The sequence below is a fragment of the Centroberyx gerrardi genome, chromosome 17 (assembly GCF_048128805.1).
Source record: "Centroberyx gerrardi isolate f3 chromosome 17, fCenGer3.hap1.cur.20231027, whole genome shotgun sequence".
NCBI lineage: Eukaryota > Metazoa > Chordata > Actinopteri > Beryciformes > Berycidae > Centroberyx > Centroberyx gerrardi.
The window spans coordinates 5,059,570-5,086,450 of record NC_136013.1 but is presented as its reverse complement, the minus strand read 5'-3'; the positions used below and the strand labels follow the sequence as shown (position 1 = coordinate 5,086,450).

General features: G+C 41.1%; 3 protein-coding genes across 3 annotated transcripts; all 3 read left to right on the top strand.

Annotated features, from left to right (window-relative positions):
- Positions 1 to 146: 146 nt before the first annotated feature.
- On the top strand, positions 147 to 1,773 carry nenf (neudesin neurotrophic factor). The gene is made up of 4 exons (XM_071909570.2): positions 147 to 301; positions 413 to 473; positions 795 to 898; positions 1,549 to 1,773. Exons 1-4 carry the CDS (start codon positions 161 to 163, stop codon positions 1,723 to 1,725), a joined length of 483 nt encoding a protein of 160 aa, XP_071765671.2. The 5' UTR covers positions 147 to 160; the 3' UTR covers positions 1,726 to 1,773.
- Positions 1,774 to 5,141: 3,368 nt separating this feature from the next.
- On the top strand, positions 5,142 to 23,129 carry ezra (ezrin a). Its single transcript, XM_071909539.2, has 12 exons — positions 5,142 to 5,228; positions 5,535 to 5,630; positions 7,077 to 7,351; positions 8,563 to 8,646; positions 9,341 to 9,487; positions 10,046 to 10,142; positions 10,700 to 10,863; positions 11,037 to 11,167; positions 18,575 to 18,735; positions 19,686 to 19,778; positions 20,825 to 21,100; positions 21,988 to 23,129. The coding sequence occupies exons 1-12, from the start codon at positions 5,166 to 5,168 to the stop codon at positions 22,150 to 22,152; spliced, it is 1,752 nt and encodes a 583-aa protein (XP_071765640.2). The 5' UTR covers positions 5,142 to 5,165; the 3' UTR covers positions 22,153 to 23,129.
- A 726-nt stretch (positions 23,130 to 23,855) lies between these two features.
- kcnk3b (potassium channel, subfamily K, member 3b) lies at positions 23,856 to 25,560 on the top strand. The gene is made up of 2 exons (XM_071909571.2): positions 23,856 to 24,138; positions 24,668 to 25,560. The coding sequence occupies exons 1-2, from the start codon at positions 23,856 to 23,858 to the stop codon at positions 25,558 to 25,560; spliced, it is 1,176 nt and encodes a 391-aa protein (XP_071765672.2).
- The last annotated feature ends 1,321 nt before the right edge of the window (positions 25,561 to 26,881 follow it).

The window sequence follows — 26,881 nt, the reverse complement described above, 5'->3', positions numbered from 1 at the left end:
ATTCACACTTTCCCAGTCGCATTTACATCTCTGTTGGCTCGTTCATGCGCGCTCGACGCGTGAAACTGATATTTCCGACGACACCTAAAAGCAGCATGAGCGCCAGAGGGAAGTGGACGCTGTAATTTCCGCATTACTTCGTCCAAACAGCGAACCTGCCATGGCAACAGCGCAACTTTGTGTCATGTTGATCGCTCTTTGTGCGACTTTAGCGGACGATATTAAATTAAAACATAAACCTGCCACCAAACCTGTAAGATTATTCACTGAGGAAGAGCTGAAAAGATACGATGGCAGTGAGGTAAGTTCGTGTGTGTGTGGGTGTGTGGGTGTGTGTGTGTGTGTGCGTCTGCGTGTGTGTGTGGGTGGGTGATGATTTATCTCCCTTTCTCCCTTGTTCCGACTGTTTTAGGAGGGACAGCCCATCTACATGGCAATAAAAGGAGTGGTGTTTGATGTTACCAAGGGAAAAGGTAAACAAAACATTCACTGCACCTTTGAGATAATTCATGATTTCCCAGATAGAAAACTAGAAACAGGTGGCAAGTTACTTTCTATTCACTCAAATAAAAATGTAAAACTGAAATGGACACAGTAATGACAGAGTCCTCATTCTCAATACTTTCCTCAAATACTGGAGTGGAAAATTAACAGCAAAAGATTTCCCAGTCTTTGAATTCTGCAGAAATTGAAAATATATTGACCCAAATCCTAGACTAGAACTACAGAATTAATTGATCAGATGTTGCATTTACTGCACTCCAACCATGGCTCTATTATTTTATTCACTGCAGAGTTTTATGGGAAAGGCGAACCGTACAACATCCTGGTTGGTAAGGATTCGACCAGAGCTGTGGCCAAGATGTCGCTCGACCCAGCACACCTGACATCTGACACTGTGAGTCAGTGGTTGAGATGGTATTCTGGCACTGGGAACACTGGGAAAGAGCAAATTCCCAGTGTTACTCGCAGTACTGAGAACAAAGATCCATTAATAAAACTGACCCGTTTCAGCACGTGGCATTCAGTCAAGGTTTGAAGGTTTTACTAATAAATTACTAATAAATCTTTGCTCTCGCTATTACAACTGTTACTGCAATTTCCTCTTTCCCAGAGTTGGTAAAGAGCAGCAGGGAGGAGCAAAAACATTATTAAGAAGCTCAAACCTTGTGTCTCTCCATTTGGCTTTTCCTCTTAGGCTAATAAATTGAATATTTCATCAAAACTGCAATTGAGTACATCACTTAAAGCTGCACTAGGCAAGATTATTATGTAAAAATACACCTGTCTTATCAGCCTAAATCATAAAATGGGGCTGCAACAGAGAAGAGCGTCCCATCCCCCTTATTAAGACCCTGTAAATTTGACCAAATTAAATTCTGGTGTCAGGTACGGACACTTCTCCACCCCCAGGAAGTAACAAATTGAAACTTAAGCATGAAATACAAACTGTCTCCTGAACAGCTGTCGGTGATCTAGCTGGATATAAGGTTAAATGTAATACACAGGTAGTAAAAAGAGTTCCCCTTTTCACCTCTTCATCCACAGACGGGCCTTACCGAAAAGGAGCTGCAGTCTCTGGAGAGTGTATTTGAAGGCACGTACAAAACAAAGTATCCCATCGTGGGATACACAGCGTCCCGTATCCTCAACGAGGACGGAAGTCCCAACGAGGGCTTCAGACCGGAGGAACAGCCTCAGTTTCCAATCAAAGATGAGTTTTAGTCTTGTTTCAACTTCTGTAAAGGATCGTTTTTTTATTTTCCTTTTCATCAGGAAGAGTGTCTTGTTAGCTCTTTGAATATTTTCTCTTCACTTGATTAGAATATGAATCAGAATCACATGTGCCAAGAACAATTAAATGTACAGTAATTTATCTTTTTGACACTGGTGCAGGGACAAATCAGTAAGTGACACACACGGTAAAACAGCACCTCACACACAGTACAAGGGGACAGTGCAACACATATGATAGAGATTTTCTATTCATATTTACTTGAACTTAAGGTTTGCATTGTCCTTTATTATTTGAGTGAGTTTTATGTTCACAGGACCCAAGAAACCAATTCAAAACACATTATATCTTTCCTAATAACACGGTCATCAATATGAAAATTAGGCTGTTTTTCTTACTTCCTCAAATGTTCTTGGAACATGCAAGGTTTTGAGCTATGACAATATTATATGAGAATATTATATAATATGGTTTTGAAGGGTTTTTTTGTTTTAACTTTAGACTATATGTAACTGCAGTACATTATGTGATTGCAAGACTGTTGTTCTTCACTCCGGTGGCCAAAGTCAAAAGGGCAAATGAACTCAAGAAGAAACTGAATCTGACTTTGGTGTTGATTTATGTAATAGAAGAACTTGATCAAATGAATGAAATACCACAAACCCTCCACCTGCTCAGAAGTAGGAGAGTGCGCTGATAAATCAGATGCAGTTTATTAAATAAAGACATGTAGTCGGTGCTCATATGAAGTTGATTTTGACATGAAACGATGCCGACAAATGTATTAAAATCAAGTTCAATGGCATATTTATGGGATATAAAACCTTACGCTCTGATGCTGTGTGAATGTTTACATTGTTTTCTGCTAGATTTACTTTTCATATCATTAAAGTCTCTAAATCCCAAAGTTTTCAGAGTTTGTGTTTGCATTCAATTCACCACAAAAACACGCTCTAATTTGTATATTATGTCTTTGTGGCAGCCCATCCCTCTCTCATGTCATTTTCAAACAGGCAACATAAATAGGACCTCGAGCCTATATACCCCAACATGCTCAGATCAAAGGTCACAGCAGCCAAGGTGCTGAGACAGGTGATTGTCTTTGGGCAGGACCGTGCGTTAGTGACTGAGTCAAGCCTCCCCGTGTGTCAGTGTGAGCGATCTACAGCCGAGTTCAAAGGACAGAAGCCCAACCCTTGGGTTTGCCAGCGAGAGCAGAGCTACGTCCTTTTATCAGGTGCAGGTCCTGCTGGGAGTCGGCCACTGCAGTCTCACTCAGCCTGGGAAACACTTTCTTCTGCTGGAGCTCGCACACCGGTCGCAGCCAAGATGCCCAAAACAGTAAGACTCTCGTGCTTGGAATTTGTTAACATGACAAGATAATTAAAGTTTCCTCCTCCTGGTCGAAGTTAAATTTAACGAAACAGTGGGCAGCCAGTTGCTTAAGATTGCCTCTTCACATAAATGAACTATCGAAATGTTGAAATATTTACATCTGTGGAAGAGAAAAAGAGAGCATTTCTTTTTCTATGTTTCTATTAGGTGTAATTTGGATTGTTTAAATCAGCTGCTGACTATCTTGCCTTCATTCATTTGTTCTGTTCAGACTTGTGAGTTAATTCCAAGAGGCACCTAGCCTCCTTGGCACTTACTCATTAACCAGAGGTAGAGTTTGACCCATACTCCATGCATTCATGGCAGTAAAATACGACTCCATGGCTTAATTTGGGTCGTGTGTGTCTGGTCTTGCATAACCGGTGTGATAATCACAGGAATTACCTTTGATGACATTGGAGTGATATGTAAATGTCAAGAGTGATATTCACCAAGAGCTAATGACTGTACGGGTTAATGAACTCTCAACTGCTGTATTCACCCCCTTTGATTTTATGACTATAATCTATAATCCATTTTCCATCGGAGGTTAGGACCTTTTCCCATCAGTTTAAGAAAGCCAAAAGCAAATGAATCCATATGCACTGATTTGCTGTAAGCGTCCTGAACGTCCACAATCAGAATTCATGAGATATAAGGCATTAGTCTGTAGGAGAACTGTGATAAGAGCAACCGCCCTGTACATTAACGACTGAAGCCCTGCGCTCTTATCGACGCTCCAAGGAGAAAGCCTCTCCAGAGGGTCACACTGACATCTGTATCAGAATCTGACGTTCCTGTGATTTGATAAAGAATTCAAATTTATGAGTAATGCGAGTGCTGCTGCGTTAGGGCACATGTTGTTCTAGAAGAAGCTGAAAACAAGTTAGGCAACTTATGTGGTGTTTTTAGGCCTGTATTTGAATAAATGGATTGAATAGAGGGCATTACAAGTAGTTTTTGTAATGTATATAAACTAACAAGGTAATAAAAATGTATGATAGTAGCATAGGTGAATCAAAAGACCCTTCAAAGGTTATTTTTGATGGATTTGTAATGGATGACTGCTTCTATTATGGTAATATATCCCAAGTCACCGAGTTCAGAAGGTCAAACTGTACAGCAGCTAGCACTAAGGAATGCATTAGCATGACCTTAAGATGTTAAGATGTTATCTTCTGCATATGATCATGGAGGGTGGAAACAGTTGGGAAACATGCTGGAGGTTTTATAAATGGATGTTCCAGTTTTTGTTGCCCAAGTTTCAGCGGTTTATCTTTATAGCTCCGGGGTGTGCTCCGGTGTAAGTTCATAAAACGGTTGTGTAACTGCTGCAAGCCTACGCTTTCATGCAGCCAGGGGTCATGGGGCACTTTATGCAATTGTTAAATGTACAATTGTCATGTTTTTGGAAAAATATTTGAAATCGCTGAAGTCTTTTCCTTTTTGGAGGTGAATTGCAGAAACACGTATTATGAAAGCATTTCCTTCCTTTAATTATAGCAGCGAATGCGTGAATTCTGTTAATCAGTGGCAATTTGATTGCTCTCGTTATAACGGAGGTTGATCTTACTAACAATGGTGAAGTCTAAAGGCAACTTGGCAAGCGCTGGCTATTTTGATATTTTAATCTGCTTTTGTGCAACCTTGTAGCACCTCGCAAGGGTAGTCCAAAGTCTAATGAGATAGCGAGCAATTATGGTTTATGAACAATCCACTTCACAGCCCCGCATTAAAGGCATCATACACACAAATGACAGTATTATTTATGTTTTTTATCTTTGAAGTAGAACGTATCATGAGATGTTGGGACGTAACCTTCAAAAGATAACGTGCCCAAATTAATATACTTTTGAACAGTTATTGAAAATGGCCCAAGTGAGACAAAGGCAGCCTGGAGAGTATAGAAATTCCTCTCCAAGATCAGGGAAAAGAGCTAAGTGCTTGGGACTGAATGTAAAGAGGAGGGTCCATGTGTATCAAAACAGAAAACCTCAGAACCGCATGTGACTAACGAATGACCTCTTTGCTGCAGGTCAACGTTCGCGTCACCACGATGGACGCAGAGCTGGAGTTTTCCTTCCACCCCAACACCATGGGGAAGCAGCTCTTTGACCAGGTCGGTATGTCGCAGTTGAGAGTATACGCAAATTTATGACAAACATAAACATATCGCTGTTGTCCTGTGAACTCCAATCTTGGTTTTACTTTCAGTTGAAGGATTCCATGCTCCTGTATACTCACCTAAAAGCCTGAAATTACCTTTCACTTGTACTGAATGTCTGTTTCTCTGCGGCATGTTACGTATATTTACCCATACTTTTGCCCTTGATAGGGAAGTCAGTACAGTATGTTCTATGAAACTCTTGTTACTTGGTGATCCAGACTGTTGTAATATGTTTCCGTTCCTCCCGGTGCGTTCAAGGTGGTCAGGACTATTGGACTGCGTGAAGTCTGGTACTTCGGGCTGCAGTTCGTGGACACCAAGGGATTCGTCACATGGCTGAAATTTGATAAAAAGGTAAACTTTGAGTGAGTCGGCGTGTCGCGTCACTGATCGAAACGAATGGAGGATAAAGGATTTCTTTGTTCTTTGTTCCTGTTGGTTGCTGCTGCAGCACAATGACAAGTTTTACCTGCAAATATCTAATGAAGGTTTCTCTACTCTACTCTACTCTACTTTATCATACTCTAATCTACTCTACTCCATTCCACTCTACTCTATCTGACTCTAACTCCACTCTGCATTATCATATTCTATGCTACTTTACTCTACTTTATCACACTCTACTCCATTCCACTTTACTTTATCGTACTCTATCATACTCTAATCTACTCTACTGCTCGACTGTAATCCACTCCACTTTGCTGTACTGTACTCTTCTCCACTCTACCCAACCCAACCCCACTCTACTCTATACTCTATTCTACTCAACTTTACTTAATCATACTCTACTACACTCTTACTCTTCTTTATCATACTCCACTCCACTCTATCATAATCTACTCTACTCTACTCTACCCTACCCTACTCAACTCTGCTCTACTCTACTCTACTCTACTCTACCCTACTCTACTCTACTCTACTCTACTCTACTCTACCCTACCCTGCTCTACTCTACTCTACTCTACTCTACCCTGCTCTACTCTGCTGTGCTCTACTCTGCTCTACTCTACTCTACCCTACTCTGCTCTACTCTACTCTACTCTACTCTGCTCTGCTCTACTCTACTCTACTCTACTCTACCCTACTCTGCTCTACTCTACTCTACTCTACTCTACTCTGCTCTACTCTACTCTACTCTACCCTACCCTACTCAACTCTACTCTACTCTACCCTACTCTGCTCTACTCTACCCTACCCTACTCAACTCTACTCTACTCTACCATACTCTGCTCTACTCTACCCTACCCTACTCAACTCTGCTCTACTCTACCCTACTCTGCTCTACTCTACCCTACTCTACTCTACTCTGCTCTACTCTATTCTACCCTACTCTACTCTACTCTGCCCTACTCTACTCTGCTCTACTCTACTCTGCCCTGCTCTACTCTGCTCTGCTCTACTCTACTCTACTTTACTCTGCTCTACTCTACTCTACTTTACTCTACTCTACTCTACCCTACTCTACTCTACTCTGCTCTGCTCTACTCTACTCTACTCTACCCTACTGTACTCTACTCTACTCTACCCTACTCTACTCTACTCTACTCTACTCTGCTCTGCTCTACTCTACTCTACTCTACCCTACTCTGCTCTGCTCTACTCTACTCTACTCTACCCTACTCTACTCTACTCTACTCTACTCTGCTCTACTCTACTCTACTCTGCTCTGCTCTACTCTACTCTACTCTACTCTACTCTACTCTACTCTACTCTACCCTACTCTACTCTACTCTACTCTACTCTGCTCTACTCTACTCTACTCTGCTCTACTCTACTCTACTTTACTCTGCTCTACTCTAGGTCACAGCCCAGGAAGTAAGGAAGGACACTCCGCTGCAGTTCAAGCTGAGGGCCAAGTTTTACCCGGAGGACGTGGCGGATGAGCTGATCCAGGACATTACCCAGAAGCTCTTCTTCCTGCAGGTGAAGGAGGGCATTCTGGGAGAGGAGGTCTACTGCCCTCCGGAGTCCGCCGTGCTGCTGGCCTCCTACTCCGTCCAGGCCAAGTTTGGGGACTACAACAAGTTTGTGCACCGGCCGGGCTACCTGTCCTCCGAGCGCCTGCTGCCCAAGAGGTGAGTGTGAACCTGGGGATGAAAGAAGCGCAGTTGGTTCTTCTACCAACATGGAATGAGGTTCTACTTTAATGTGGGAATCTACTACTGTGACGCCTTTTTCCTTGGATTTTCTGTTGATGAAGTTTGAGTTTCTGTAGGTGGCGCTCTTTTCTTTGTCTGTTCAGGCATGGTGGCTGTCGCTGCTCATGCTAACTACCCAGTTCTTCTTCTGTTGATTCCAAACAAACCGCTGTTGCTGCTGACAGAAATGTAAAAACGCATCACTTCCTGTGCAGCAGAGGATTTTTCCCAGGAAAGAGCTACCAGACTCCGGGTGTTAAGAACAGAAAATGGAAAAGCTTTCATGAACTGGCTATAGGTTGAATCTCTGTTGTGTTATATCAATAAGTGATAGAGACTAGCAAAATGGACAGTTATTTATACGAAAATGCTGCAGATTATTACTTTTAATTAAAAAATATGTTAGAGTGGAAGGTGCAGGGAACTCTCAATAAATCTGGTTGAAATGACTCTTGAAATGAACCTTGTTGAGTCATTTCAAACGTTCTCTGGCCTTGAAGGGATTCCAGCTGTGAGTTGGCAGATGGAAGGTAGCTGGTAGTACATGTATATCTCTCTGAAGTGTGAAGTGTCTGCTGCTTACCTGACTGAGATTCTTTACTAAGGTGTTGGACAGCCAGTCGAACCCACAGTGAAAAAGATCTTCTGCACACTTAGATCCATGCAATTTACATTCGTAGCATGAAAGCTCGGCCTAATAAATGTAAGTTGCATGCAAGTGTGCAGACGATCTTTTTCACTGTAACTGATCTCTCTTAAGAATATGAAGAATGAATGAAGAAATATGTGTAGGGGGCTTGTGTGTGAGGAAGGATAGGAGGAAAGACAAATTCCAGTTACCTCACATAAACTGGCAAATAAATAAATCTTACTCTTAAATGTCATGTTTTCACCACAGATGGTTAACTATCCTGTTACACTGGAAATCGTCCAGCCTAGTACCATTGGCGGTCACTCAAGCTGTTAGTGACTCAGTTATTGACTCTCTCCTGAATGCACTATTACATACTCACCATTGCCAGCAAAAAGATATAGCATGTTCTGTAAGACGCAACAATGCAGCATGTGTTTGATTTTAGCACTTTATATATACACAGACTGTTTACAGTTTGACCAAATGGCTGCTGATAAGCCGTCTCTCCTCTCAGAGTGCTGGACCAACACAAGCTGTCCAAGGAGCAGTGGGAGGAGCGGATCCAGGTCTGGCACGAGGAGCACAGATCAATGCCCAAGTAAGTTGAGGCTGATTTACACCCAAACTTACCCCTCTTCCCGGCAAATGTCTGTACTGGCAACGCTGCCATGTATTACGTTACATTTTAGGCACTTTACCTCACGCTCTTATCCCGAGTTTGTTCTCGGTTTCTGAAATCACACACAATCTTGAAAAGTTGGTGATTGAATTCAAAACTTTGTAGCTTGTTATGATTCTCACCCCGTCTGAATTTTTTTTTTGTAACTCTTTATATTGAGTTTTTCATAACAACAACAAATATCAGACACTCCCAGTATAACAGATAAGGGGAAAAAATGAAATAAAATAAATAAAAAAACAGAAAACCAATGAATGAGCAGATTTAAGAGCATACATTAAATGTATATTACCATTGCATGTTACTATTTGTTAAAAGTAATAATACCTTAATTATCATCATTACTGACCTTATGTGGGGGGGTGGGGGGGGGGGGGGGGAATAAACAAATAAAATAATATCTCTAAAATATATCTCTAAAATTTTATGAAAATAATGATGATTCATTCATTAGTCCACAAGGAAATTCTTTTTGCGTCAAACAGCCACAGCCATTCACAAACCTACAACACAGTAAATAAATGATAGATGCAGTCAGCTACATGCAAGCCAATTTGTGCATCTGTTTGTTTTTTTCTTTCATTTTTCTATTGTCTTTGTCTATCCTGAACAGGGAAGACTCTATGCTGGAGTACCTGAAGATCGCCCAGGACCTGGAGATGTACGGCGTCAACTACTTTGAGATCAAGAACAGGAAGGGGACGGACCTGTGGTTAGGGGTCGACGCCCTGGGACTCAACATCTATGAGAAAGAGGACAGGTAAGACCATGAAACAGGGACTTAAATCACGGCTAACACGTCTTCCTGGTGGTTCAGTACTCTTCAGTGTCGTGGGTATGAATTCGTCCTGTGATATTTTATGTCACGTCTTTCGCTCCCTCTGTCTCTCTCTCACACACACACACTCCTTTCCTGTTCCTCTCCACTGTCAGCTGTCTCATAAAGCAGAAACTCCCTTTGAACCTCTCTCCTAACCCGACATTTGCAGCATGTATTGAGATGATGACAGACTCACAGCTCTGTAGACAGGAGGGCAACAGACTAGCAGTCAAGCCTCAGTCATTGACCCCCGCTGCCTTCCTACCAACATGTTTGACCGCATGGCTGTTGTTTTTGAGAGGCCATTGACCTAATTCTCCCCATTCTACTACAACATAAGTATACAAGGTCTTTTAACCCTGTTGTCCCTGTACCACGTGTGTCAGTATGTACTCTGAGACTCTCAAAGTTGTTGAAATTTAAAGTGTTCCTGCTTCAGATTCTGATACAAGAAATGTACCGTTGCATATGTTGAATATTTCTCATCACTTCTTTCAGGCTGTCTCCAAAGATCGGATTTCCCTGGAGTGAAATTAGGAACATTTCTTTCAACGATAAGAAATTCATCATCAAGCCCATAGACAAGAAAGCTCCTGTAAGTATTTCATGAGTATAGTATCCTCTGTCTAATAGTATCCTAAGTGTGTGTAAATGGACAATCACAAGTATGATGGGAAGGCAGACGTGCACCATGAAGGTTTGTGGAACAAAAACAGGGAATAAAAGTAGAAATGTTGGTTGTACACAGCTTACTGGAAATGCAGTTGTGCAAGGAAAGTCACCAAAGTTGCAGTATGTAGTTTAATTAATGACAAATACTCACATAATAATTATCTGCAAATGCCTGGAAATTATTTCAAATATCTTCCCATATTGTAATCATGACCTTTTGAAGAAAAGGGAATCAAAAGTAAACTGAGAGGAAGCTTCTTTGTGTGGTAAATGTAGAAGGAAATGCGGTTTCCTAAACAGGCAACACTAGGGAAACTAGAACTAGATCCTGAACTTTTTTTGACATATCAAAGGTTCAAATTTCCTTTCTAAAACTACAAAGCAGCTTTAAACGCATAAGCAGCCCTGAACCAGTGGGAAACATGTGAAACAGAGACAAACTGTCCCTGACATGTATTTTATTTTGTATTTTTTTTGCAGGACTTCATATTCTACGCCCCACGCCTGCGCGTCAACAAGCGCATCCTGCAGCTGTGCATGGGCAACCATGACCTGTACATGCGCCGGCGTAAGACCGACACCATCGAGGTGCAGCAGATGAAGGCTCAGGCCAAAGAGGAGAAGCAGCACAAAAAGATGGAGAGGTGAGCAGTTAACGGGCTAAAGGGGGATACCACTCAATTCAGTAAGTCCTATGTGATATTGCCATGGTCTCAGACGGTCCAATCAACATTTATGAACACAAACACCTCTCCCAAAGGCCATAAACCTGAGAATTAGGACTTGAACTTGGGTCTTTCCCTCTGGTGTTCTGCAGAGATCAGCTGGAGAGCGAGAAGAAGAAGAGGGAGACCATCGAGAAAGAGAAGGAGGACATGGAGAGAGAAAAGCAGGAGCTGATGATGAGGCTCTACCAGTATGAAGAGACAACCAAGAGAGCAGAGAGAGGTGAGACAGAGATGCTTGACTTGACTTGACTTCGATTGACTTAATTTGATAATTCAAAGAGTAGCAGTGTGCTACAATATACACTAAACTATCAGGGATAACATGATAAAGCCAAGTCTAATCTGTAGTGCAGTGAACTTTTTTGAAACTCAACCACATAACATGGAACTGCTGCCCTCTGCTGTTTATTTGCCTGACAGATGTACAGAAAAAAAGCAAAACTATTGCAGCAGAGAGTGGACTTAATTTTCTTTTGTTGCTCACTCAATTGCAGTATAATATGCATTTAACATTAAAAGATGTTCATCATGTTTACAAACCCTTATACACACCCTTTTGATTAAGGGTGTGTATATTTTTTGCATTCTGAAACATGCCAAAACAGTGTTAAAAGCAACTTGAGCTCACCATCACAATACTTTGCCTATATACTGTATCAGGGTGCGAAATTAACAGGGGCTTTAAAGCAAAAAATACCCCTAAAAGTTAATTAAAACCCCCATGAAATTAAAAGTGAATAAGAGTTGCCAAATCCCACCATAGGCGATTTCTGGGTGAGAAAAATTGAGTGTTTTTTGATCAGAAAACAACCCGAGTACACAGCCTGAAGCAGTAGAAAATGTTGGCACCATGCAGCCAGCAGTGGAAGAAAATACTGACTTTACAAAACCACTGCATCAACAAAAATAAAAGAACCAATATCATAAAAAAAACAAAAACAAAAAAAACGCCACAATCGAGGAGTGGAAGATGGACTAGGTGGGGAAAATGGCACCATCCTCTTCTGTAAGTCCTACTGCAAGTTCCAGCATTGGGAAAGAAGTTAAAATACATTTTACTGGTACAAACTGAGCATTTATGTGCCATTTCTAATACAAATCCATTATTACATAGTCACTAAGTAGATAGATAGTTCAATTGCTCCTGAAAATAACCGAAATGCCCTTAAAAATCAGATCAAGGGGGCAGAAAATGCCTCTGAAACAAAAGCTAATGTTTTACCCTGTATGATATATGTATGTACACTGTAAAATATAATAAGTTGGCTTTACTTAAAAAAAGTATGCAAACTCATTGCCTCAGAAAAATTAAGTAAACTTAAGATGGTGAGTTAGAGTAACTTGTTTATTCTGAGTGTGCAATACTTAAATTAAGTTATTAATTAGTACAACTAACATAAACTTTTTAATTTTATGTAACTTAAAAGTCATGCTTTGTGATAACTTAATTTTTTCATTTTGTGTGCACTGCTTGATACAAATTGAACCCTACTTAAATCAATCACTAACCACAACTTAAGACTTTTAGTTCTACTCACTCATAATTTTTCAGGTTCACTTAATTAAATTAAACATTGCCATTATTTTAGCCGATGATTCCAATATTATTGTAAATATTATCCAATTTAAAATTTACATTTGCTTGTTTTGTAGTTTAAAACTCTTATATAATAACCTTACAATAATCAATAAAATGTTCTCCATCCTTTCTCGTATTTAATATGTATTTTGAAACTAATTTTAAATTGTCCATACTGTGATCTTTGTAATGTAAGTTACACTACTGCAATAGCAATATGAATTTAATCTATTGTTCAGCCTCAAGTGTACAGACTTCTGTCCCTAAATATCAATCTCTCGTACATTCAAGTATAAAAGATTAGCTCAAACAACACACTTTGGTTTGATATTGAACTGCAGAACATGAGGTTTGCGTATGCTGTAGTATTGGACAAAGCAAAATAAAATCACATTTTTATGTGTTAATTCCTTGCACCTGAAAAGGAAGACATACTAACCATTAAGTGTCTCACAATATTAAACAAGTAAGCACCTGTTAACTACAAGACTGTGAACCTATACTGGTAAAGCCAACCGGACCTAATGCAATTCGGACATAATACATTAAAACATTTAAAACAATTAAAACATTGTGTCCCAAACCGAGCATCAGTCCTAGGATTAAACCAACACATCAACTGAGAAGAAAAACATCACTCCTTGGGTTCTCCACAAATATTAAGTATTTGTATGACATATTAGAACTCCATTAAACGTTTTCAAAATGTAAACAATGCACAACCTTTGCTTGATTCTTTTCTGGCCACATTATCCTAGCCTCCTTTGTTTTTCTTTTTTTTAAACACTGAGCAACCAACTCTTGCAGTCACAAGGGGGCGCTATTGCCACCACTGTAAGAGCATTCCATGGTACAGATTTGAATGTGAAGTGAAGATTGTAGCAATAGCTGGGACAGCAAATAAGTGAGTACCGTTTCACAAAAGTATCTAACTTCTCTCATAACAATTAACAGTACCGTTTCACAAAAGTATCTAACTTCTCTCATAACAATTAACAGTACCGTTTCACAAAAGTATCTAACTTCTCTCATAACAATTAACAGTACCGTTTCACAAAAGTATCTAACTTCTCTCATAACAATTAACAGTACCATTTCTAACTTCTCTCATAACAATTAACAGTACCGTTTCACAGAAGTATCTGACTTTTCTCTCATAACAATTAACAGTACAATAATGATTGCAAAGGTTACCAAGTGCTATCTGATAGCTGATGACTCTTCACTGGTCTAACCCAGTAGACTGTTTTTCAGAGTTAGCAGTTTTGGTGAGAGGGTTTTGTTTCCCAATCCAAGCATTACTGTTTGGATGAATTTGAGTGTATTTGCCATGCATTTTGGGTAATCCAAATGCAAAGCATATGCAAGCCCAAATAACAGGCAAACTGCCTGAGGCAAGTCTCTAATATTGTCCATGACAATACCTCCCTCAAGTACAATGGCACTGGAGAGGGGCTGGAGGTGCTCTGATTTTGGACCCTGATGAGGACTTTCTTCACTGAGAACAGTCAGCACACCAACTGTGACGGATGCTAGGGCCTCATCTCTCGCCGCATCCTGCAAAGAAACACACATGTTCTTTAGAATAGCAAGTTATGTTTGCTACCCATTGGATTTGCTCTTCTTATGAACATTCATTTTTGGTGTTAAAGTATTTGCTAGAGAATAGAGCTTTAAATACACATTCACGCTGCATTGTAACACTGTAGCCAAAGAAATATACTAGGGCTGCAACTAACGATTATTTTCACTGTCGATTAATCTGTCGATTATTTTCTCGATTAATCGATTAGTTGTTTGGTCTATAAAATGTCAGAAAATGGTGAAAAATGTCGATCAGTGTTTCCCAAAGCTCAAGATGACGTCCTCAAATGTCTTGTTTTGTCCACAACCCAAAGATACTCAGTTTACTGTCATAGAGGAGTAAAGAAACCAGAAAATATTCACATTTAAGAAGCTGGAATCAGAGAATTTTGACTTATTTTTCTTAAAAAATTACTCAAACCGATTAATCGATTATCAAAATAGTTGGCGATTAATTTAATAGTTGACAACTAATCGATTCATCGATTCATCGTTGCAGCTCTAAAATATACGTGGTATGAATAAACTAAATCTATGGAAGCATACACAACAAGGTCCGTACGTTTTTGAACAGTGACACTGACTTTTCACTCTAGACTCCTGCTCCTGAGATTTGAAATGAATTAATGACTTTAAGGTTTAAGTGGCAACTTTCAATTTTAATTACAGGGTGTTTACATACCTATCAGATGAATTGTGGAGGAATTGGAGCACAAAACACGTGTCACTGTACAAAAACGTACAGACCTCACTGTATATTGTGCAGACAGAGTTACATCTTTGTTCTACGTCTGTATGAGTACTGGATATGATTTTTCAATAAATGCAGACCAAACTGTTTTTTTGTGTGCAAGTACTTACAAAGCATGTCTTGTTGAATTCACTGGAGTTGTCGCCGACTACAATGGGAATGCCTTTGAGGACAACAGAGCGCTGTGCAGTCACGTCTGGTGTCTAATGATACAGAGACAGAAAAGATCAGTTAAGAGACACATTTACAAGGCCAGCACATTAAGTAGACATCGATTCGATTCATAACAGTTGTGCAAACTAGCAACCACTATAGCTTACAAGATAGAAAGACAAGGTACACTTCTAGCTTGCTAAAATACCATTTTCAAACAAATCAGACTAGTGCATATACTACTTTCTAACCAACACAAAATACTGATTTGTATCAATAAATCCTGTGTGTATGAACAAGATTTCTTCAACTTGAAAAGAATGTGTATTAACGTTCCTACAAGTGTGCTGAGATTTCTGGCCTCACAGCTTGAATTTGGTGCGTTTTGATTTTTGGCATTTCAGGCACTATTCAGGTCAAAAATGGTAGCTTACCTGTCTCTCCGTGAAAAGTGCTTGCCATCGTTCAACCATGTTCTTTACTATCTCTCGTCTGCGTAGTGGGAATGTTTGGTCCATCATTTGTGAGATGAGAGTGTCATTTGGTCATTTTTTTTCTTCATTTCCTCCGTGAGAACCTTTCTGCCATTTTCGAGGCTTGTTTCATCATGTCCTTCAGGTAAATTAGGCAGATAATTTGCTTCACCTCTTTTTGGCCGTTTGATATTCTTGCTTGATGATTCCTCCCTCTGGGTTGCCTTTACTTCTTTTACCCCTGTTGATTGCTACATCCTCACATCCGGCTTTTCAAAGCTTTGTGCAATAGTTGGCCATCTTAAATTTAAGGCAGTCATACCATCCCGGCTGAGAACCAGGCTCAGTAAGGCAGGGGTGCTTGCTAATCAGTGCTTTTGCAACAGCGCTGATGTCATCATCTTCGGGATAAGCCTTGAAACTGTACATTGTCTCAGCAAGCTTTTCAAGTATGTCCATCTTTCAAAAAGGCAAGATCTCCCTGTCTAAGTTTGTACTGAACATCAACTGAGAAATCGGGTATGTCAAAGAACTCCGGCCGTTGTTGTCTTCTTAGCAATGGTGATGTTCCAGCAGTCGACAGGATCTCAGTGTCCGATGATGTGGTGGGTGATGACAGGTCTGTTAAACGGAGAGTCACGAGAGGGATGATTTTCAGCGTAGCTCTTTCAGGCAAATCTGTCGTTTCAGTCAAATTGCAGAGGGCATTATTGAAGTCTTGATCTTCATACTGCAGTTTAAAGTCATACTGCTGAGAGATGAATTGTCCAATGTGTAGACATTAGGTGAAAATACCCTTTACTGCTGGGATTATGGAATGTGTGGACTGGATCTGTTTAAGCCTGAACGAGGGGCAGTTAAGAAGAATACAACAATTTAAGGCAACTATTTAAAAACAGACATTTAAACTTACATATAACATAGCAGCAATCTCAAACATGACCAAACCTCACCTCACATGTTGTGTCAAGTGCAAGTGAAAAATATGACATAGGCCTATAAACCACAAAGACAGTTCCCAGTATTGACATTTGGATATCCTGGACATGATGACCTTAAAGAATAATGTAGGCAACTGAGTATGCCAGCCAATATCTTCACTATCATAACAGGTTATGATAAAATTGAGTGTAATCACTATACTCTTGTTAAATTTATTACAATAGAAGTAGTTTCTGATGGAATCAGGGTCAAATTAGCATAATATGATAATCTTAATAATAAAAAATGTTATAGGTGATATAGCCTATAATTACTGTCTACATGACTCAACTGTCACACATAACTTCTGAATTTGTGTGGAAAACTCCCTGATGTGATGTGTGCACAACATTAATACTACTCACATGTGTTTTTAAAGGGAAAAAAGACAAATGCCTTCCGAAGAGCTAGGCTATATTATATCCGAACCTCAACTCATCCAAAAAAGACTGGATAATGCAGATAAGCCCAGTCAGCCCTTGTCTATCTTCGCATCTTTTATGTTAATATACTCTTTAGTCTATCTGGTAAATGCTGTGAAACTAAGGGTAATTCCGGTATTTTTAAACCTGGGCCCTATTTTTACATATGTTGCTGTCTAAATGACTAATAGGTACAAAAAGTTTTGGAATTGGTTAATCCTTTGGGGCAACTGCGCCTGTCAAAGTACGTCCACTAAAAGTGCACTGACAGGCTCAGATTGTTACTCTAAGGGTCTGACAACATTATGGAAAGGATCCCTACAGACATAGACCTTTTTGTTAAAGAATAAGATGCTTTTTGTTTAAGCCGTTATATCGCTCTCTTCAAAGCCACCAGAGTCCATTGACAAAAACAGTAATTTTACCTCGCAGAACACGGGAGTTGCGTTCCACCTTTCCATAATGTTGTGAGACACTTAGAGTAACAATCTGAGCCTGTCAGTGACAGAAACAAGCGTTTTAAGTGGACGTAACGTTACTTTGACGGGCGCAGTTTGGCCGTTGCCCTCAGGAATTAACGTTAACTTTACGTTGCAGCCATTGCAGCTCGTTTCGCGGCTGCCGCTGGAGGCGATCTACTGGACCAATTACTAAAATATGTAAATATAGGGCCCAGGTTTAAAAATACCGGAATTACCTTTTAAGTTTTCAAAGTCGTGGGTTGACAATTTTTACCCTCGTGGGCCAAGTTGCAACAGGATTTCGCCACATGGTGTCGGCAATATTTAAAATTAAGCTAAAGTTAGCTAACTTATCCCTAACAAGAAAGCACATAAGCCTGGCGCTGAATTAACGTTACAACAAGACAGCAAAACGGTTTGCGCAAGGGTCAAATATTTACTCACCAAATCAGTGTGCCAAGCACAAGAATCACGGTAATGCCGAGAATAATGACCGCTGCCGTTGAAGTGACATCCTACGGAGCCCCTAAAGTCCCGAAAGGTGATATTTTTTTAATTTTGTGCGCACAAGTTAATTATCTTGTGCGCACAAAATAATAACTTGTTCCCACAAGATAATTAACTTGTGCGCACAAGATAATAACTTGTTCCCACAAGATAATTAACTTGTGCGCACAAGATAAAAAAATATCACCTTGTGCGCACAAGATAATAACTTGTTCCCACAAGATAATTAACTTGTGCGCACAAGATAAAAAAAATATCACCTTGTGCGCACAAGTTATTATCTTGTGCGCACAAGTTAATAACTTGTTCCCACAAGATAATTAACTAATTAACTCAGCGCACAAGATAAAAAAATATCACTTTTCGGGACTTCAGGGGCTCCATAACATCCAGCTGCACCTGGGCTTGCTCAAGCATGTGCTCAAGAATTTTCCAGAAAGTAACGTAAAGCGCCAAGTAGATGAGGACTGATCTGCGCATGTCTAAATGTTGAAATAATTTTTTTTGTGTTGCCAAAACTCAAGTACATTGAGTTGGTCAGCTTTTTCGACCCCAAATTACAAGTAACTTTATTTAAAATGAGTGTTAATAACAGGTTGAAACTGAGTTAGGTCCACTAATTATTTTTTTTATTAAATCCCATGTTAGTATTTACAGTGTATATGATAGAGTACATGACATGACACATCATCAGACCTTTCTGTGTGTGGCTGCAGAGCTGCAGGAGCAGCTGGACAGGGCCTTCAGGCTGGAGGAGGAGAGGAGGAAGGTGGAGCAGGAGGCCGCCCGGCTGGAGGCTGAGAGGATGGAGGCCATTATAGCCAAGGAGGAGCTGGCCAGGCAGGCTGAGGACCAGATAAAGAGCCAGGAGCAGCTGGTGAGTAGGGTGATAATGATAATGATATAGCTGTGTGGTATAGCTGCGGGCGGTGGGGTTGACTAGTGGTTAGAGAGACAAGAAAACCCCCAAGTCAGCAAGCTTCCTGACCTCTGACCTCGCTGTGGAGCGGGGACAACAGAAAAGAGAATTTCCCTATAGGAGAAAGTGTCACATAACTTTATACTGTAGTTAGAAGAAAGTCTAGTATAGTAGTAATTAGGTTCTAAAAAGTCCCAATTAATATTAGCAGTATAGCTGGAGTAGAGGGATAGATTGGCCTAATATGTGAGACATTGTATATCTCTACAAAAACACAAAGCTGACACATTTAAAAACATACACTACCAGTCAAAAGTTTGGACACAGCTGATTGAATGTACTATGTTTTTCATTATCTTAAAGCCATTTTGATCTAAAGGCTTATGCTAGAAATGCTTGAAATTTGTTTCTTAGACAAATATAAATAGTGAAGCTGATGCCTATGTATGAATTTCTTTCCAAAGCCTTTGCCTTTCCATCAAGGCAAAGGGCGGCTACTTTAAAGAATCTAAAATATTATAGTTTTGATTTATTTAACACTTTTGTGGCCACTGCATAATTCCATTTGTGTCATTTCATAGTTTTGATGTCTTTACTATTATTCGAAAATGTAAAAAACAGTAAAAATTGAAGAAAAATGTGTGTGTCCAAACTTTTGACTGGTAGTGTAGTGGATATTTTTGTTAATTCATTCACTTAAATACAGGAAGCAACTTGCATGTTAACAATGGCGTTAGCAGCAGTGGGCGTTTGATTTTCCTTCAGGGTTTTTCCATCCATCCATTCATAAAATAACATCTCTCGCTTTACTAGAGACCCTCAGTTAGAGAAATGTTTAAGTGTCCAGATAAATGAGGTTGCTGAGGTAAACAGGTTTGAGACGACACGGTTTGTGCCTCTTCCCTCAGGCTACGGAGCTGGCGGAGTACAGCGCCAAGATCTGTCTGCTGGAGGAGGCCAAGAGACTGAAGGAGGAGGAGGCTGACTCATGGCAGATCAAGGTGAGTCTCCTGCAGTCCGCACACGAGCGAGGACACTGAACCCTCCAAATCACAGGGGGATTACCTGGCGAACATCAAAACGTACCCTTTCCTCCTCTTCGCCATTTCAGTTTGTTCTGTTCATTTTTTCTTTGTTTCTTCTTGAGGTGAGATGTGTTTACAAGCCCCTTTTTCATCTCACTTGTACATTCTGCAATTTCTTCCTCTGTTGTCTGTATGTTATCATTTTTAAATGTGCAAATACACTCTAAACTAAAAAGCCCCCTTTTCTGCCCCTGCGAACCGAGATCAAACTGGCCAATAAACAGTTTATGTCTTTCCAAATGTAAAAATAATGAGTAAGGAGTTTCTTAAGGATCAACAGAGATTTAGATCCATCAGCAAAACTGCTCTGTACTAAACCCTTCAACATCCAACTAATGAATGCATAGGAATTTGACTAATCAATGCGTAGAAGTTGAAGGCCTGTTACATACACATGTTTCTACAGGTGAAATCCAAATTGTTTGTAGTGCTGGGAAGAAAATAAACCAAACATCGATAAAATTACTTATTTTATAGGTTGGAAAAGGTCAGTAAACATCCAATAGTGGCTAAGACCAAGACAAGTCCAAGATGTCAGTAAAGTGGTCTTGAAACCGTAATTAAGACGGAGACTTGAGCACTAGGCTGCAGCTCTGCCTGCTGATGTAATTTGTCCACAAACTGCTGACAATCATTAGAAAATTGAGATACTGTAAATAAAGTAAACTCTTGAGCTGTATACACAAAGTACAAGACACTCTAAATCCAGTGAGAAGGGAAGAGACTAAAAGCTTGAAATTGAAAAAGCCTTTATGGGACTCAATAAAGGCAAAAAACCCCAAAAATAATCTTTAAAAAAAGCCTTAGTTGTCATGGCTTAGAGCCAACACTACTGAACAAATGTCAACACACAGGATTAGTTTAAGTCACAAGGGATGTTTACATCAGATGCTGTGCAGCAGTAACTGTCAACCAATCAAACCACAAGACATCCAGTAAAACCTCTCTCTCCTTCCTCCCAGGCTAAAGAGATGCAGGAGGATCTGCTGAAGACGAAGGAGGAGCTGCACACGGTGATGAGCTCTCCTGCCGTCCCCGCCGCCGCCTCTCCCCCCCCCGCCGCCGCCTCCTCCTCCTCCTCCTCCTCCTCCTCGGACAGCGAGAGCGACCACGAGCACAGCGAGGAGAACAGCACCTACAGCGCCGAGCTGCAGACGCAGGGCATCGACGACCACCGCCAGGAGGAGGAGCGCCTGACCGAGGCCGAGAAGAACCAGCGCCTGCAGAAACAGCTGCTGGTGAGTCCAGGATCCAGCTCAGGTTCAGACACAAGATGAAGGCCTAATTGCAGGTGTAGCTATTATAGATTAGTCTCACTTTCTACATACTTCCCAAGCTGCACTGCTGCTACACCCTCAAGAAAAACAGTTTGGTAAATTGTGCAGTATGAATGGAAGTTAGAGGCAGGGAGTAGGATTTTGACAGTAGCTTCCACTGTAGGCTATTAAACATAAATTTAAAAATTCAACCATGATCTTGAAAACCTGTCTGAGATGACAACAATTTTGTCTTAATCAGCTGTAATCTCTTGCTAAGTAAAATGTATTAGGGCCATTGTAGGTCTTTTTGGGTGTTTTTTACCACAGCCGGGGGGAAGTGGGTAGTATTATGAGAGAAAACTAAAAATTCTGAGATTAAAGTCAGAAATTTGCAAGAAAAAACCCTCAGAAACTTGCGAGAAAAAAATTCTGAGGTTTTTTTTTGGAAAATTTCTTAGTTTTTTTCTCACAAATTTCTGAGTTCACTCTCAGAATACTACCCCCTCCCCCCTGTGGTTAAAAAAAAAAATGTACACCTACAATGGCCCTACTACTCTTCCGTATTATCGCTCTCTCCACCTAGATGTAAAACCCACAACTGAAAGAAACAAGTTAATGTCCCTCTTGTGGGGGTTGTCGAACGGCATTCTGGGAAATGTAGGAAATCACTAACTGAAGTAGACCAGGCAGGTTGAGGGAAAGTGGGTTCACGAAAAAAATAAATGTAATAAACACTTCATCACAAAATAGCATCACAGATTGATGATATCTAACAGTGTAAGATAATCCAAGGGTGGATTTTTCCTTTAAAGTGGAGACAGTGAGTCCTTCTGGTTTAATAACAACTGGATGTTTTCCCCCCACAGGCCCTGAGCTCGGAGTTGGCCGACGCCAGAGACGACAGCAAGAAGACCCAGAACGACCTGCTGCACTCACAGAACATGCGAGAGGGCCGCGACAAGTACAAGACTCTGCGTCAGATCCGCCAAGGCAACACCAAGCAGAGGGTCGATGAGTTCGAGGCCTTGTAGAAACCTCAGACACCCGAAGATCTCCCGACGGCCCCAAACACCTCATGGAGGCCCTATTTGATTTGATCTTAAAGACCCAGAGAAAAACATGTGTTTGATCTGCAGAATAGTACCTCCATGATGTGTTGTAGGCTAGTCTTTTGAAGTTTTGCTTGAAAGCACTGTGGTTATTTTTTTTTTGTAGAGCTCAAACATCTCCAACAGCACTGTAATCCCATGAAAATGTCATATTGGATTTACGATTGTGTGTATATCATTTTGGAAACCATAACAGCACTGTTTTTGCCATAGTTGAGTTTTCTTAATGTAGGAACAAAGCTAGTGTGTTGATCTTTAGGTGTGCTATAGAAATTATATATGATAAATGATCTTAAGAGAAAGTTGTCATTGCAATTCGGCTTTGCAGTTTCATTATAATGGCAAACTAAAGCGGATTGTTTTTAGCGTTGTGCCACTATACAAAAATATGCCACTATACAAATAGTGCCAATAAGTGTCCAAATAATAATGCATTTTATTTAACTTGTTTTAATGTGCTAATCTTCTCACATAGCTTAAATGGGTTTTATGATTTGAAATTTCAATGTGTAACTCTTTAAACATTTCTGATGCCAAAGAAGTTGCGTCATCGTTGTTGGTTTTATCACATAGGAATATCTAATAGCCAGGAAGGATTTTAATATGCTTTTGAAACCAGGTCTCATTTAAATTGCCCCCTGCTGGAAGTGCTGCCCATCTTCACTGGCCAAAAAATTGCCCAGTGTACTGCCACTGTTTGATGCAATGCCATTTTATCAGGTAGGGTCTTTATAATCTGACATACTATAACTAAGTACTTTACCAGTAATATTTATGGGCCATCACAAGCAGAACTTTTATCTGGTGCAGCTTTATATTCAAGAGAACAATATCAATGACAGACTTGATAATAGCAGATGGTGCCGATGTTAGTATCTTATGTATCTCATAAATAATGTCTTCTTCCATGCCATAAAATAAAAAATATATATACATACTCATTCATTTTCAATGTATTCATTATTTTCCCATCTGACATTGTTAGATAGCTTGACAAAAGTTTCATTTGAGCTCGAGAGTAAACGGTGAAAAGGATGTGCCTTTTAAATATTTACTCATTGAAAGGAAGGTCATCAAATTAGGTTGCTAGACAACTTGTGAAGCCCGGAGACCTTGTGTGTTTGAACAGCCACTGAGTAAATATTGTATGTGTGAGTGAAAGCATGAATCATACTAAGTAATATTTGAAAACGTTGTTGGAGGCTGAATCGGACGCTCTGTTGAAGGGTATAACCGCAGGTAAAAGGTAGCAAAATATTTATTCAGGCTTCAGGGAAGCTGCGGTTCAGCCGCGGTGAGCGCTGCCAACCAACATACACTCTTTTCCTGCAAGAGGTTTTGTTATGAAAGTAAAATTTAAGCTACTTCAAAAAACACTTTTTGAGAGTCTGTGGGATTGCCCTCTGTTTCTTCTCTGCAGAAGCTAAATATATGCACGGTGACAAATAGTCCAAATACAGTAGCACCCAACTGTGATGTGGGGGTGGTGCTGAAATAACAGCTCCCAATCAATGTGCGCGTCTCCAAAGTCCCAGTGTTGGATCCTCATTCCGCCAAGAAGGTCGCAGAGAGTTTCAGCTCCCACCTGCAAAGGAAGCAAAACTTCAACCAAGAGCGTCTTTAACATGAAGAGGCAAAACGCCAGGACTCTCGCCCTCATCATCAGCATCTTAACCTACCTGGTGGTCGGAGCTGCCGTGTTTGACACTTTGGAGTCCAAGCAGGAAAAAACTCAGAGGAGAAAACTCGAGGCCAGAAAATATGAACTTATGCGCAAATATAACTTGACCAAAGAGAACTTTGACGAACTGGAGCTCGTCGTTTTGCAGCTGAAACCTCACAAAGCCGGGGTGCAATGGAAATTTGCCGGATCCTTTTACTTCGCCATCACTGTGATAACGACAATAGGTGAGCACCAGTTACTGTTTAACCTATTAACGGGCGAAATCGTGGTTTTGGTGAGTTTGAAGCTAAATGCATTCCATAAAAAGATACTCGATTTATGACAATAATATTAGACCACTAAATATTAACCAAGGACAAGGCGAGGGCATATATTTCTGGTTTTATCCAGTGTTTACATTGTCTCCGTTAAGAACAATGGATCAGTCTGTGAGACAAATAAACGGCTGTTAATTCACAGCGTTAAAGTCAGTTTGAATTTGCGTGGTGGGGTTTTCCTCTCACGTGATAAGTGGGTGTTGGTTTTGTGTTTGCTTTAATTCCTTATATTTGACTCAAGCAACAGTTTTGAAAAATGCTAAAGCTATCCACCTTGTACAGATAATCAAATCAGCTGAGGGACTTTATCAGATACCAGCTTCATACCAGAGTTACCAAAACACAGAACTGAGTAAACAAAATGAAACTGCTTCTTCTTCACTGTGTCATCCCATGTGTACTGCGGCTGCAGTTTAAATATCTGCTGTCTTTTCAGGGTACGGCCATGCAGCGCCCAGCACAGACTCAGGGAAAGTGTTCTGCATGTTCTACGCTCTCCTGGGGATCCCGCTCACCCTGGTCATGTTCCAGAGCCTGGGCGAGAGGATCAACACGTTCGTCAGGTACCTGCTGCACCAAGCCAAGAAGTGCCTGGGAATGCGTCAAACGGAGGTCTCCATGGCGAACATGGTGACCGTGGGCTTCTTCTCCTGCATGAGCACCCTGTGCGTGGGGGCCGCGGCGTTCTCCTACTGCGAGGGCTGGAGCTTCCTCCACGCCTACTATTACTGCTTCATCACGCTCACCACCATCGGGTTCGGCGACTACGTGGCCCTGCAGAAGGACCACGCGCTGCAGAACGACCCCCGGTACGTGGCCTTCTGCTTCGTCTACATCCTGACGGGCCTGACGGTGATCGGGGCTTTCCTCAACCTGGTGGTGCTTCGCTTCCTCACCATGAACACCGAGGACGAGCGGAGGGACGCCGAGCAGAAGGCCCTGCTCTCCGGCGGGAAGCCCAGAGGAGAGATGGCTCGCCTGGTCCCGGTCTCCGCCTCCACCTCCTCCACGCCCATCGGAGACGACAGCGTGAAGGCTAAAGATTTAAAAGGCGTCTACACTGAGGTGCTCCACTTCCAGACAATATGCTCCTGCCTGTGGTACAGGAGCAGGGAGAAGCTGCAGGGCTCGATCCCCACCATGATCCCTCAGGAACTCGCCTTCTCTGATGCCTACTTGCAGCAGAACAGTAACTATCCTCACTACTTGGAACCTGGATCTACAGGCTGCGTGTGCAGTCCACGTCAATGCACGAGCATAAGCTCCATAACAACAGGCCTACACATCCTCTCTCCGTTCAGGGTGTTCAAGAGACGCAGCTCTGTGTAGCCTCCAAAACACAGCAGATTACAGTACAGCACAATACAGTCTATACCGCCGAGTGGACAGTAGATACTTGGCAGTCCTCGCAGCAAAGACATGAATACAAGTAGATGTTTGTGGTGCTATAATCCCAGTAATCCAACAGTAGAACATGCAAAAGAGGAAAGCAGCAAATTCTTATTTATTTGAGCTGTGATGTTTTTGACTCAAAGGCAGTTGTGTGTGTGTGTTTTGCCCGGTGGTGTAGCCATCAGGAAAACCATTGGGTTACCACACGCCTACCGCAGACATACTGCAATGCACGTGGTACTCAGAGTTACACAACATGCAGGCAGCAGCACAGCGGCAGAGCAGGTGCTGCAGGGTTGAGTGAATCGCTCCAGGCCGCATGTAGCCGATAGCGTATAGGATCCTGACTGGTGACATCAGCCGCAGTTTGGCGCCGCCAGGTCATTTGGTTTCTCCAGAACTCAGTCCAGACAAGAGCAGATACTGGTCCACTTCATGGTGTTTCCAATGTGCTGCTTCCATCAGTCCTTCAGTGTAGATACACACCGGCCATCCAGGTACATCCAGATGCAGCTAATGCACTACCAACGCTGCCTGAAGATCTTTCTGCCTGTTAGCAGTTAGAAAATGATCACCTCTTACCATGTCATTGTTTGTTTACCGCGGAGTCAGAAAAATACAGAAAAGCTGACCCGATTAACATCGGGACAGGCTAACAAAAATACAAAATAGATCCTTAGATTTTGGTTCACAGATGTCTTTCAAAGTACCTGGTTGGGGTGTGACTCTAAGAGCTGCGTTTTTCCTGTTTTTTTCTGCTTTGTCCTGCTTCTCTGTGTGAATCTCTCTCTCCACTCGCCTCTTTTTGACTTGAAGGACTGTGCAGCTTCACAGAACTCAGTGCCTATCAAACCAAACACATCAGTTGTCCAGATATAGCAGTAAGTAGTAAGTGTGTAGAGCTGTCTAAATCACTTCTGGACCAAAAAGTAGATGCAAATCATTCTTAGTATTTGTTTTAGCCTGCTTGGAGTGTCAGATGGGAGGGGTTTACCATATTAGAACAATGGATAACGGGCAAGTTGTCATTCACAGAAAAGTATATTACAGTACATTGACTCTCAAACACTTTCCTGATTGTCTTACTTGGAAAATCCACCCTAAAAACAGCTATTGGGGATGTACCTTGAATTTCTAGGCCCATTTTGTTGTTTGGTGGTGTATTTTTCATTCCTGTGTATAACTGGCCAAACGTAAACGCAGAAAATGTTTCAGCGATCTAAAACATCAACGGTCAACGTCAGATTTTGGTGTCAGT

Bases quoted from the DNA above. Each gene is read 5' to 3' on its own strand.
- nenf (XM_071909570.2), top strand. From the start codon at position 161: ATGGCAACAGCGCAACTTTGTGTCATGTTGATCGCTCTTTGTGCGACT. The intron at 302-412 runs GTAAGTTCGTGT...CGACTGTTTTAG, and splicing joins AAAGATACGATGGCAGTGAG to GAGGGACAGCCCATCTACAT. The intron at 474-794 runs GTAAACAAAACA...TATTCACTGCAG, and splicing joins TGATGTTACCAAGGGAAAAG to AGTTTTATGGGAAAGGCGAA.
- ezra (XM_071909539.2), top strand. From the start codon at position 5,166: ATGGACGCAGAGCTGGAGTTTTCCTTCCACCCCAACACCATGGGGAAG. The intron at 7,352-8,562 runs GTGAGTGTGAAC...CTCTCCTCTCAG, and splicing joins GAGCGCCTGCTGCCCAAGAG to AGTGCTGGACCAACACAAGC. The intron at 19,779-20,824 runs GTGAGTCTCCTG...CCTTCCTCCCAG, and splicing joins CTGACTCATGGCAGATCAAG to GCTAAAGAGATGCAGGAGGA.
- kcnk3b (XM_071909571.2), top strand. From the start codon at position 23,856: ATGAAGAGGCAAAACGCCAGGACTCTCGCCCTCATCATCAGCATCTTA. The intron at 24,139-24,667 runs GTGAGCACCAGT...CTGTCTTTTCAG, and splicing joins CACTGTGATAACGACAATAG to GGTACGGCCATGCAGCGCCC.